The sequence below is a fragment of the Barbus barbus genome (assembly GCF_936440315.1).
Source record: "Barbus barbus genome assembly, chromosome: 27".
In the NCBI taxonomy this organism is placed as follows: Eukaryota; Metazoa; Chordata; class Actinopteri; order Cypriniformes; family Cyprinidae; genus Barbus; species Barbus barbus.
In genome coordinates, this window is record NC_136755.1 from 10,194,992 (window position 1) to 10,208,887 (window position 13,896).

Below are 13,896 nucleotides of genomic sequence, written 5' to 3' on the forward strand. Positions count from 1 at the left end.
TTTACGATATTGAAAAAGTGAACAGAAACCAGACATTTAGAAATGCACAGCACACAGACAGACAGTACAGAAAGCATTGTATTGCACGACTGGACACAATTGCTCCCTTTTCAATGTTATCATTTTGGGACAATATCAGAATTTGCAGTGAAAGGTTACACACATTTTTAAGATGTAATATAAATGTTAATGCAATCAAAATACATTTTTAATAATTGGGTGCAAGTTCAGAACATCATTGTGCATGTGTATAAATATATATTTAATATATATATTATTTATTATCCAATTTTATGTTTTATAGAGTCTTTGGCACAAAAATTCTCATACTGGACTTTAGCTCAGTGGCAGATCAGCACATTTCACAACATCCACAAAGTCCATTTTGCACTTCCCATAATCATTACCCATGACCATTACTGCGTTTATGTAATCTAATCACAGCGATCATTAGATAGTCAGATGCTCAGTCTGAAAGATTGCAGACAATATATTTAGTAACGCTGGTACAGCTCCGAATTGCGGTCAAATATAAAATTCAGTGACAGTGACCAATTAAAGTTGATTTTCCCTGGTGAAAAAGAAGTACACTTTAGCATACTTTTAAAAAGAGTAGTCTACTTAATATACTTAAGTGTGAACTTAATGTAATGTTTTCGGACACTTAACCGCATGTTAATTGGAATTAAATGAAATATTTTTACAGTTTAAATTAACATTAAATACAATTAGTGGAATTTTAGAGTTATTTATTTGACCCATTAAGTAGGACTTAAGTACATTGTTGTATTACATGCATTTATATTAATTATTTAATTTTTATTTAAAAAAACATTTAAATAATTTTGTAATTATAATTATATGTAAGTTGCAATTTAGTGCTTTTAAAATATGATAACCAAGTACTTTACATGCACTTTAGTATGTTAATAAACACATCAAAGTAAGTGTGTCTTCAAAAGCATGACAAAAGATTATTAACACAATGATTTAAAATATATTTTTTAATTTGAAATTATTACAAAATGTACTTAAGTGTATTAAGAAATTAAGAAGCTTTAGTTATAAAGTATACTTTCTTCAAGTGGCTTTTTAATTCATTAAAATTATCTTATCGCCAAGTACCGTTGTTGTTTTTTAAATATACCTAAAAGAGCTGAAGTACACTGCAAGTGCACGTTCAATACAATTAAGCACACTTCTTTTTCACAAGGGGTAGCACAGTTTAGTATAAAGAAAGCCACTATGTGACATAATAAGAAAGAGATTACACTTGCCACTCACGAACAGAGTAGTAAAACAGCAGCAGAGGTGTGTGAATATGACAGGAAACACATCCCACAAGGATTTCACAAGATTATGAGTAGTGTAAAAGCAATTGTGACAAAATATGCTTATAGGCGAGTAAAGAAATTGCTTAAAAACTGCTGTTACTGAAGATGTAACATCACAGGATATGCTGCAAAATGAATCACAGGATTAATCTTTGAGTATTGCTACAGTCTTTCACTACTGAAAAATAAGTCACTTGGATAAAGCTAAAAAGATGTCTAAATACAAATAATCATTGCTTTTTTTGAAGCACAATGTTCAGTAAGACCCTCCTCATTGTGATCTAGAAGTATATTTAGGGTTTAAAAGAGATATCTGGAGAAATTACATCACTTACTCACCAATGGATCCTATGCAGTGAACTGGATGAATAGTATTATATGAATAGTATTTTGAGCTAAAACTTCACATACACACACTGGGGATATCAGAGACTTATTTTACATCTTGTAAAAAGAAGCATAATAAGTCCCCTTTAAAATGTATTATCAGTTAATATTTTAAAATGTAAAAGTTAAAATGCCTTGATCGATTTGTTTCTTACGAACACTTGTCTTTTTGCTTCACAAGACGTTAATTGATGGACTGGAGTTGTGTGGATTACTTGTGGATTATTGTGATTTTGACTCTCAGTCTGACGGCACCCATTCACTGCAGAGGATCCATTGGTGAGCAAGTGATGCAATTTCTCCAAATCTGTTCCAATAAAGAACCAAAACTAAATTTTCAGCAAACTGTGAGCTATTTCTTTTAAGGGGGGTTGCTGCTAAACTTCACAGAGACTATATCACCTAGTTGGACCCCTTCGACCCCCTGACAGCCCTGGTTCTTTGTGAAATCGTAGTGTTTGAAGATCTGGTGCTGAAGTTAACTGGGCAAGTTAATTAACATCTTTCACCACAGGGAGGCAGTCTAAAACTAAAGCTGTATTGCCTCTACTCACTACATAGTGCAACAGTAATCTCATGTTAGTAAGCATTGCGGCATAGTAACATTGACAAGTACTACACATTCTGCGTCTGGTTTACATTTGTGTCCACTTATATTACAAGAGTAAAGAAAGGTAGTTCAACATTGACAATATTCATACAATTAAAATCCTCTTGGGTGACACCTGCAAAGCTTATGAAATAAGAGATGAACTAATAAAGACTGAACTAAACTAAAGATCTCATGACAAAAAAAAAAACAGCTCACCAGCCACACCAGGTAACAACAAACACGACGGCGTAATACTCCTAGCACTGGCGTGAAGATCATAAGAAAGAATTAATACAAAGGTTGAGGCATCTGTGTTCTCTTACGTGAACTCGCACAATCACACACTGCAGCTTTCACACCAGATTATAGTGAAGAAAATGCACACATTACTGTCCCTCTTCCACAGACAGACCCACATACGTAAGAACAGTAAGGTTTTTTTTGTGTTAACACACAAATCATTGCAGCCGTGTCAGATTATGTAAGCAGTTCTAAGGTAGAGAAACATTTACATGTACATATTAAGCATGTGTATAGGAATTATGTACAAAATGTCATCATGTACATATATTGTCAGTTCTCTAGCTAATGCTACTCCTCGTTTTCTGGCATGAACCGTTACGAAATATCACCCTTTTACTCAGCCATGGCTTTTCAGGTTTATCTCGGCCAATAACGCAATTAGAAGGCTATGCTTCGTGATGGCATCGTCAGATTATGGCAATGCGTTCAAACTCCACTGATGTGTCAGTATTAGTTGCTGGAGTGTTATCTAGTGGGGTAAAGCGCTGTATATGAAGGCACCCACAAATCTCAAAGGATTCAGTCCTGCCCTGAACTCTCTGTAATTCTGTAATGCTCATCCTCTGGCACAACCTGTAACTGGGCAAATAAATAAATATATAAAAAAAATTGATGCATGGAATAAACATTTGGCCGATACCGATAAGAAGATAAATTTTGTTATGCGCAAAAATCTATGGAAGCCCTCTTTCTTTTGTTCTTGTAATCTCGACACTGCTTCTGTAGATAAATGAATAATAGATCAATTCATTTCTATTTTTTCTAAATAAATTAATTAAAAATGTACAGTATGAAAAGTGGAAATGAATTTGCTAAATTTGACAGTGTTATTAAACGATTTGTGTTTTTAAAGATTAACTTCAAGTGAGTGTTGAATGACAGCAAAGATCATCTAAATGTAAAAAGAGGGGGAAATGAGTATGAACTATTAAGTATCTCAAATACCAGGTAATTTAAATATCCACCAATAAAAAAATAAAAAAATCAGTAACACTAAATAATATGATTTTCTTTTAGATGAATATTTTAGAATGTTTTACATTAAATATTATTTCAGTCTTTCTACGTCGAAATTTTATATTTAATTCATGTCTTGTTTGCCATTTCTTTGTAAAATGTACTGGCAATTTCTGAGTGAAAATAGTTTCTACACCATATGTATCCCTAATATAATTTCATGCCTAAAGATGCAAAAATCCTTTGCCTTTTGCATCTTTAAAAAATCTTGAATTAAAATGGATCGGAATTAAATTAAATTATTATTTAATTATTTATAATTAATACATTAAATTATTGAAATATGCTTCTAATCCTAAAAGAGGGTTAGCTGGCTCAGAAGTTAACTTTTTGAGGAAAGAAATGTCTTGTATTAAGGATTCAATCTTTTTAACTTTCTGACTCTCTCTAGAGGCTGGAAAGCAGACAGAATGTGTAATAAGTGAAACAGGGCGGAAAAGACTCTCTCTTGCATTACTTTGCCTAATCATTCCCATAACATTCCCAAGATTATCATGCAGTCTAACTTATGTTCAACTGTATGTACATTTACTCTCATTATCTATTACCTACATCTCTCCAGAAGTCTGTACATGGTTCTCCTCCCCTCCCTACACCCCCCAGCCCACTTCACTGATCTTCCTCCACTCCTTCCTTACTTCTGCATGTCACACTGCAGTAAAAGAACAATGGAGGGGTCGCTCTTGGCCGCCTCTTTGAACTCCTCCAGTGAGATCTCGTCGTTGTGGTCCTTGTCCATCTTGCTGAAGATTTTGTCCACACGCTGTTGTGGGGTCAGCCCATCTTCGTTCATACGCATCATGATCACCGTCCCAACCATTTTGTAGATTGCCTGGACCAAAAAATGGGATGAAATGGGACTTCTAAAGCAAACACATATTTTATTATGTGATGCAATGCCTTCTCTGAATCCCTCACCTCAATGATCTCCAGCATTTCCATGCGTGTGATCTTGCCATCTCCGTCCAGGTCGTACATGTTGAAGGCCCAGTTGAGTTTCTGCTCAAAACTTCCCCTGGAAGTGATGGACAGTGCGCAGATGAACTCCCTGAAGTCAATGGTACCGTCACCGTTTTTATCAAACGTCCGAAAGGCATGCTGGGCGAATTTTGAAGCGTCGCCATAAGGAAAGAACTGAAAGGCACAAATCAGATGCAGCATCTGGCTTTTAGTACACTTTTTAGTAACTTTACGACATAGCCCTACTTAAGGGAATAGTTCGCTCCCAAATGATAATCACCATTTTTATGATATTTTTATAGTGACTTCTCATCATTTTTGTAGTTTTACAGTCCTAGTCGTGATAAGATCTCATTTTATGGAAAATATGGAGGTCAAAATTCTGCTTAACATCTTTTGTGTTCCACACAAGAAGAAAGAAAGTCATACTGGTTTGGAACAGCATGTGTGTAAGTAAATCATGACAGAATTTTCATATTTGGGTGAACAAACCCTAATATGCTGGTTATGTTTTGAAGCATGGCAGCTGGTTTGAGCTGGTTTAAGCTGGTCCTGACATATTCCTGAGCAGGAACTCGTTGCTTAGGACCATCTTTTGACCAGCACATGACCAGTTTTAACCAGCTAAGGACCAACTATGGTCCAGCTTAAACCAGCTGCCATGCTTCAAAACATACCTAATCAGCATATGCTGTTTTTTTTCAACAGGGAAAGCCTTGGCAATATTTTTCATTATGTTTTTTTAATTTCCTTCATGTACCTGAGGATCAAACTCATGAGAGTAGGTGTATCTAATGTGTAAAGCATCCTTTTGACTTCCCTCACCTTGACATAGAGTTGCTGGAACTCTTCCAGATTGAGGATGCCAGATGGACAGTCCTTCAGGAACCCCTTATACCACTGCTTCAGCTCAGCTTCGTTGAACTCTGTACTCTTGGTCAAGTCATCAAGCACCTCAGGAGCAAGCTTGCTGTTGTGTTTCCCCATCTTTCTACACCTCTCTGTGGACAAGTTGGGCAAAGAGCCATTAAAATACATTCATGCTTTATAGACTGACAACATCTATCAAAAACAGACATGTATCGTGGACAGTAGGTCTCTTGACAAGATTAAAAGTGAAGGAGTAATGCTACTGAGAATTGCTCAATTTCACACCTTTCTCATTACTTCTGCTTCAAGTATTGGAAAAATCAAGAGTATAGAGCAAGATTGTATAATTACCAAAAACTTTTATCATTAACAAAGACTTCTGTTAATTAAATGGTATTGCATGTTCTCTCAAGTCGAGTTCCCATTCATTTTCTTTACAGAAAAAGAGATAAAATGTTCAAGACACACTTAACATTGAGCTCTGAGGTTAATAATCAATAGTATATGTTTTTGTTGAAGCCATCAGTCAGTGCTATTTCACCATTTTTGTTAAATTGTAAATAAATTCAGGTGAACAACTACATGACCATAATTCTTTGTTTCTTTAATGCTTAAGGTAACTTTTGTGAAAATAAAATGTCAAAATATGGGTGAAATAATGTTCCTTTGTCATTTAGTGTAACAAATATGTTTATATAAAATTGAAACAACATTAAAGATGGTTTGATTTAATGGTTGGATGGTTGGATTAAGCAATTAAGCAAATGAACAGGAAAATAATACTTTTGAAACCTATGAAATAGTGGGTGTTCACTCTTGCTCTCTGTTATGCGAATCAACCTTTTAGCTTTTTGCCTAAAAGATGAATATTAAAACAAATGCTAAACAATTTCTAAACTTACAGCTAAAATATATGAAGAAGTGAAACAAACTAAAACTAATTTGAAACTTAAAATCATATATATCACAAAAATAAAAACAAGTAATTTTGTTTTTCAACACTATCTATCTCATTTTACTAAAAAAAGGGATGGTTTACCAAAAAATTAAAATTCTGTCATTAATTACTCACCTTCATGTCGTTCCAAACCCGTACAACCTTCGTTCATCTTCGGAACACAAATTAAGATATTTTTTATTAAATCCAAGAGCTTTCTGACCCCCTACAGACAGCAACGCAACTACCACCTTCAAGACCCAGAAAGGTAGTGAGGACATCGTTAAAATAGTCCATGTCTTGAACGTGTCAGTTAAAAAATATCATCAAAAATATCTTAATTTGTTTTCCGAAGATGAATGGAGGTCTTACGGGTTTGGAACGACATGAGGGTGAGTAATTAATGACAGCCATTTGTAACGTGAAAGTGTCTTTTGCTTCCAGTTATTTTAACTGTACAAAACAGTTATGCTGCTTGATATTATAAACTGGTATTTCTTATCATATTATTTTAATGTAATGTTGTAATTATAAACACACTGATTTGCAGCGTAAATAGTTTTACCATTTACTGCGCTTTGTTATTCTTGTAGTTATTTACCTACAATGCTGTGTAAAGTACAGACTGATTAGATCTAGTCACAGTTGATGTTTCTATCTCTCTGTCTTCTGTTAGCAGCTGTTGCCTGCCATTCTTTTGGGGTTTTACACTTTGTCATAACATTATGGCTTATAACATGTCTGCCTCTGGCAGAATCTGAGATATATTAAACCAAACCCAAATTGCCCTGGGCTTTGAAAATGGATATATTTGGGTGCACAAATGACAAATGAGGCACTGCGTTAATGAGTCATTATCTCCGCTCTCGGATTATTAAAGTTCATTAAATATTGAACAGGCCTAAATAGTTGACGAGGGGCACATAACGACGGAATACAGCAGCAGCTTCGCAGAGGAACTCATCTGAGACGCTCTGAGATCCGGTCGCCCACGGCGCTATTTTCTCCCCCTGATGGAAGGTCATTTTAGTGGGATCATGATGACTAATCAGAGGTGAGCATTCATCTCCTCTCGTTTTCTCTGGCTCTTTTTCACTCCCTCTCTGTCGTTGACCTTTTTTGGAATTCTGTGGTCTAGCGGCTTTGCTAATCTTGGCATCTTTTAGATTAGTAAAATTTTTAGACAGGGGGGTTTAATTAAAGATCTAAGTGGTTAATGAACTGTATGGCTGACAACATTCGCCTCAAGGCTCTGGAAAGCTGATTCTTTGGGGCTGGTAAGACAATCCACCATTGTTTTCAATCAGAAAGGCTTCCATCAAACTCTGCAAGCACTCATGCCCACAGGCCGACCTTTGTTAACTCGTTTGTAATGAGTGACGACTGCTCAAAGAGCCGGCGTGCAAGAGGAAACAAAATCTGTCAATCATTACTCCAGAGTCCTCCATGAAACTGCAAAGGTAATGAAGAACGGCTCACATTGGAAAGCAATGTTGGTGCAGTGGCTTATTTAAGTTAATCTACACCCATATTGCTTTGGAACCTGTGAGTGAGTTGTGTGGTTACCTGGGAGTTGTAACATCAAGCTGAACACACTTTGCAGATTTTTTATTATTGGCCATAGATGGCATAATATCCTATAAGCAAGGACTTATAGGATCTCGATATTGATTCTTGAAATCACTAGATTGATCTTTACTCTATTTTCAGTGGCTGTGTGAAAATGTATTTGCTGCACTTACTGCTCTGAAGCTGTCTGTGTCCAGCTGAACTCACTCAACAGTGTTGCCTGGACCCTGCTGTTTATTCTTAAAATGAATATTTTCATAATGTGAAAAAGGTAGTTTCCCTGTAACCATGTTCCCTGCATCACTTTTCAGCAGTAAAAATATAAAATGATGGAGGACTCTTTTGAGGATGTTCTTTTAATGAATAGTTGGTCCCACTTTATATTAAGTGGCCTTAACTACTATGTACTTACATTTTAATTATTAGATTCAAAGCATGTATTGTGTACATACATGTTTTTACATTGTACCAAAAATCCATGCATGTAATTACATTTGTAATTAATTTCCGTAATTACGCTGATAATTATAATATTGAACCATCCCTTACACCTTAACCCACCCTTAAACCCATACCACCAAACCTGCCCCTAACCTTACCCGTATCCCACCTCAATAGCAGCAGAAGTTTTTCAATACAATATGAACACAGTAAGTATCTACTTGTTTTTTTGATGTAAGTACATACAGTACATTGATTGATTGAGTTTGTGGTGCAGTTCATTCAGTTCATGGGATCGTATTTAGAGTCAGGAAAGGAGAAAAACTTGTAAAGCTCTTATGACCAACACTACAGAAAAAAAAGAAACTGTCAGTTGTTAAATGTGTGCAGGGTGACCCCCGTTTGTTTCGTAGCACGCCCTTTTACCCATTTCTACAATTCAATTCAGAACAACATATCAGGTCTACCAGCACGTATATCTCTTCATATCACACAATGAGGACAACAAGGGACACACAGAGAGGAGGGTGGTAAGGAGCCGCAATCAAGGTGAATAAAGAGAAACATAAAGACCTTGTTTACACCTGGTATTAAGATGCGCTTTCAGTCACCCATTCAAGTAGTCATCCAAGAGGCATTGCCATGTACACCTGCTATTACCATATATTTTAAATGCGTCTCCTGTGACCACTATTTCGTCTCGACCCTCCCCTCTTATTTTGTCACACTCTACATCACTTTCACGGGAGCCGCAAGTATGGCACACAAATATGACTGAATAAATCATTGTTTACAAGCATCTGGGAAAGGATACAAATGGTAACAGTGATTTTAATTGCTTTGGTTCAACATAGCAAATGTGGAAATGATTGTTTTGGTGCGCTTTTCTTGTAATAAGTCCCATAACGCATATTTGGTAAGTGGGTGGCGATTAGGCGGCACATCAATACAGTTGAATAAATGACGCCATTACGGTGCTTACAATTAATTGGGATTGATATGAATGGTAACCGTGTTTCAGTTGTTTTGGCTCAACATAGTGAAGTTGGAATCAATTTTTGTGGTGCACTTTTGTCAGTTTTGACTTCCTCTGGAAGTGGTCGAAAGTGGACAATCTCAAAACATTTTAGAACCCGTTTACGCCTGTATTTAATGTCATTGACTATTGATCAGATTGACGAAAACCCATTATAATACCAGGTTTAAAAAGGGCCTTTGAGGTCTGGAAGGTGAGGGAAGTGTTAAAGTGGGAGAGCAGGAGTGGAGTGGGTTTTTAAGAAGGCCAGAGGCCAGCTGTGTTTTGTGTCTAAGGTGAAGTTTGGACAGAGCAGCCCCACCCTGAGCCAAAAAATACAAAGTACACCAATCTTCTGATTGGCTTGTGTTGAGAAATAACGGTTTAATTGGGTCTTAGATTTACAATGGAAACTCGGTCTTCTTTTCCCGGTTGTTTGCTGTGGAATAAAATCTCTCCTGAGTTTCTGTCTGATGAGTCAGTTCCTGCTTCATTTGCCACCCAAGAGGACGTTTCTACTTATCAACGAATGCTTGCGTTTTTGTGGCTCCTATATGATTATGACGGCTGCTTGCGGATTAGTCTAGCGGTGCTGAGGGAAGAATGTGCGAGACATTGTAAAGGTGCTGCCGTCACTACGCCGCTTCTCTTTCTTTGAGCAAAAGTGATGCTTATCTGTGAGGCTTTGCAGATTAATGCTTCATGTTTTAAGTTGCCCGAACCACATGCAACTGCCCTAGAGGTGGCTGGCTTGTCAGTGAAAAGGAAACTTCTGAAGGGCAGCCAGACAGGCCTACATGGTTAGCTTTAGGCTTCCGAACAGGTAAATGATTACTCTGATAGCTTTCGAACAACTGCTCTTTCAAAGCAAACATTAAACTCCTCTCAGGAAAATCAAAACAGTTAACTGAAAGAAGACTCAACTCTATGGAAGTACACTCAAAAATCCAGATTTTAGATTCATATTTACATGCACGTATAAGGAAAAATGTCTGGTTTTACATGCTGTAATTGGTCATGTTTTCTTCGTTTTTTTCCACCTTTTATCTAATTATCTATTTATTTATTTGCCTTCACTAGTTGAAAGCTATCAACCAATTTAAACGAATATGTAGATTTAAAAAAAATAAAAGATGGAATATACATTTAGATGGAATTTCACACTGCATTTCAAATTTTCTTATATGTATATAAACTTAAAGTCAACATAAAATGGCATTTGCATATTTTATTTCAGTAATGTGATGCATTTACAAGAAAAATATTATATACAAATAGTATAAAAATGTAGAACAGGAATATATTTTGTTGGGAACCAAGATGTGTCTGAGATGTTGAGGTTGAAGATTTCCTAAAGGTAATAGAATAGTTTTTTTTTTTTTGGCCATGTAGAAATAATAGTAATATTAGTATTAGTATTTGTACAAGTCTGCATTATTTTGGCTATTGACTACTGGTTATTTTCTCTTTGTTACCTACCTGACATCCAGTAAATATTGTTTTATGGTTTCTTTAGAATAGCTTGCACAATTAACTTTAAGAAAGTAAATATAGTCCATTTTCACTTTATGTTAACTTTAAACACCATAAAATATAAAAAAATGAATAGCTCTCACAAACTTCCTGTGATTAGACCAAGAGGTCATGCACATTAATTCTGCTTCATGTTCTTTCAGTGATTTTTTTACACTTTTGTGGCCTTGTTTCTTGGCCTCTCCTAACACTTTCTCTCTTTCATCAGTTCTCCATTGTCACTCGGATTGATCGATGGACAGTGATTGCCTTTGTGGTCACTGCTGATGTCTTTGATATTCCATCCACATCAGTCTGTGAGTGTTCCTTTTAAGAGCCACCAAATGAGATGAGAACCCTCGGAGCCGAGATGTGCTGGACACTGGTATATTGGCAGTGGATTAATTCCACCACAGCACACATACATAGACACATGCACACACACAAACACAAATACACACACGTACAAAGACATACAGGTCTGGCGCTTAAATGGATCCCAGGTGGGAAAAATGATTTTTTTTTTCAAGGCTTGGACATTGTACTGGCAACTGTCAGAGATTGAACGAGAAATGAAGAGATGACTCAATTTGAGTCTCTTGCAGACTTTATTCACCTCAGTGACCCTCTGCAAACTCTTTCAAGATTGACACACAGAAATGGCAGAAGGAACTGAGAGAGGTAGTTTCGAGAAACACACAGAACATATAAATGGAGGTTATATGGAGGCCAGATATTAGTTCACCAGTTTGGCAGCACTGGTTCACCTGCTAGACTAGCATTACCCAGACATTAGTCTGGTAAATTGTAATTTGCCTTTTTAGCATTCATATTAAAGAAATAGTTCACCCAAAAAAGAAAATTTGCTGAAAATGTACTCATTGTCACGTTTATCCAAGATGTACATGAGTTTGTTTCTTCATCAAAACATATTTGTAATAATTTAGCATTACATCACTTGCTCATCGATGGATCCTCTGCAATGAATGGGTGCCATCAGAATGAGAGTCCACACATCTGATAAAAACATCACAATAATCCACAAATAATCCACATTATAGACTCCAGTCCATCAATTAACATCTTGTGAAGAAAAAAAAGTTGTTTTTGTAAAAAACTACTTTTTTATTCAAATGAGTTCTCTATCCACACTTTTAGACATTTCTGTAATTTCTACAGTTATTTACTTATATCACCCAGTATAATACTGCAAATTCCCTTTGCAGTAAATAACTGTAATACGCTAATTTGGATTCCCATGATGAGACCCCACCTATGGAGACTTACCGTATTAAAAAAAAAAAATGCTGTATACTACTTTATTTGCTGCAACGGCCTCTTTGGCACCATTCTATTGAGGTTGTTTTATTTTCCTAATTTCTTACATCTGGATTGACACGATTTGCCCTACACCGTGTCTACAACACCGCAACAGCTTGGGACTGACTACACTGGATGTGTTACATCGCTTGTAATGATTGGAAAATCCGTTTGTCCTTCATATTAGAAACAGCGCAAACGCTTGGAGTACATCTGTACGTCAGGAATATCCTGGGGCATCACTTTACTGTCCGCATCCACTGTAGATAGTATATATAATGGGTTCTATATTGTCTTTTGTCGAGTCGTGGCACGCCACTCGCGCCTGAAGAAGACACGGAAGTGATGATGAACCCGCGAGAGTGGAAGAGTTCTGGAGAACATCTGTGCTGTGTGTCAATGCACCTTACGAGGGAATAAGGCCAGCAAGCAAGGTACAAATATTTCTGTCATGACAACTCTCAGAGGGATTGGCATGGTAATGTACATGACAATGTTAATGCATTTGGTCTTGGCGGAATAGATTTGCTACGCTGCTGCTGCTGCGGCAGAGCAAGTACCGAGACTTGCTACTGCCAATACATCCACAACATGCTGCTGTGAGCATGAAAGAAATACTGCTGCTGCACATATGAATAACCCCCATAGCATACATGAATCACCTCGTAGCAGATCTATACAGGTGGAGCGGGGGAAGTTGGAGGGTTTCTGAAGTGCACTGCAAACTACTACAGCAAACAAAGCCAGTGAGCTCATTGGCTACTGATACAGGAGAAAACCAACCAGCTGTGCCATGTGATAATGATGTCATTAGGTCAGATTGAGTTAGACCTATCGGACTGCGGCATCTAGAGTTTCACGCCAGAACTCTGTATATGTAACGTTACGTTTGTCTGTGTGTGTTTCTTTGTCAGATTATTGCACACCAGTTTAACCTAACATTTACCCGTCAACATGGGGGTAACAAACTTTACTATGGTAAACTGCGCTGTCATTTCAAACGACTTTTGTCAGCTTATTCAATTAAATTACCTAATTAAAATAATTTGTACGAGCAACGCTTATCTTATATTAACATTAGGTAAACTAATGTGAAATTTTGTTCAGGTGTTAGTAGTATAATTTTGGCCAGTAGCCTACTGAGAAAATAAAATTGTATATTAGCTAGGTTAAACAAGTTTTATGGCTAGCAGCCTTTCTAGTTTTAGAATTAGTTATAGTTTTTAATGGAATATAAGATTTACTGCATTTTTTGTATTTGTATTTTAAAGGCAACTGCAATGAAGCATCAAGAAAGACACGAGCAGGCCAGCCACCCTGAGACTGATAATTCATGGTAAGAGAACGATGGTAAGAGAATTATGGTTTTGAGAGGTTTGTGTATTCTATATGGTGTTTGCCTTTTAAAAGTGTGCCGTTTTGAACAAAGGTGGTGGCCACGTTTTGGAGCAGCACCTGGGTTTTGCAGATCGCTATGTATTCTTTGGCTGCTTGTCTTTTTCCCCCATTATGTTTCTGTTGTCTAAAGATTCTTTGTGAGGATAAATCCAGAGGACACAACATAATGCACTGCACAACGTCCTAAGACAGGAGAAATGGTGAAGATGCACTGTTCCAGCATTGGAAGTCTGTATTTTTA

At 36.7% G+C, this 13,896-nt stretch overlaps 1 protein-coding gene across 1 annotated transcript in view; it reads right to left on the reverse strand.

Annotated features, from left to right (window-relative positions):
- Positions 1 to 55: 55 nt before the first annotated feature.
- Positions 56 to 13,896, reverse strand: part of LOC306847674 (visinin-like protein 1) — a 32,089-nt gene continuing 18,248 nt past the window's right edge. Inside the window, exons 2-4 of the mRNA XM_079381769.1 lie at positions 5,419 to 5,594; positions 4,552 to 4,767; positions 56 to 4,465 (exon numbers count right to left, since the gene is read on the reverse strand). Of these exons, the coding sequence (XP_079237895.1) occupies positions 4,268 to 4,465; positions 4,552 to 4,767; positions 5,419 to 5,580 (576 nt within the window). The 5' untranslated portion in view covers positions 5,581 to 5,594 and the 3' untranslated portion in view covers positions 56 to 4,267. The remainder of the gene's footprint in view (positions 4,466 to 4,551; positions 4,768 to 5,418; positions 5,595 to 13,896) is intronic.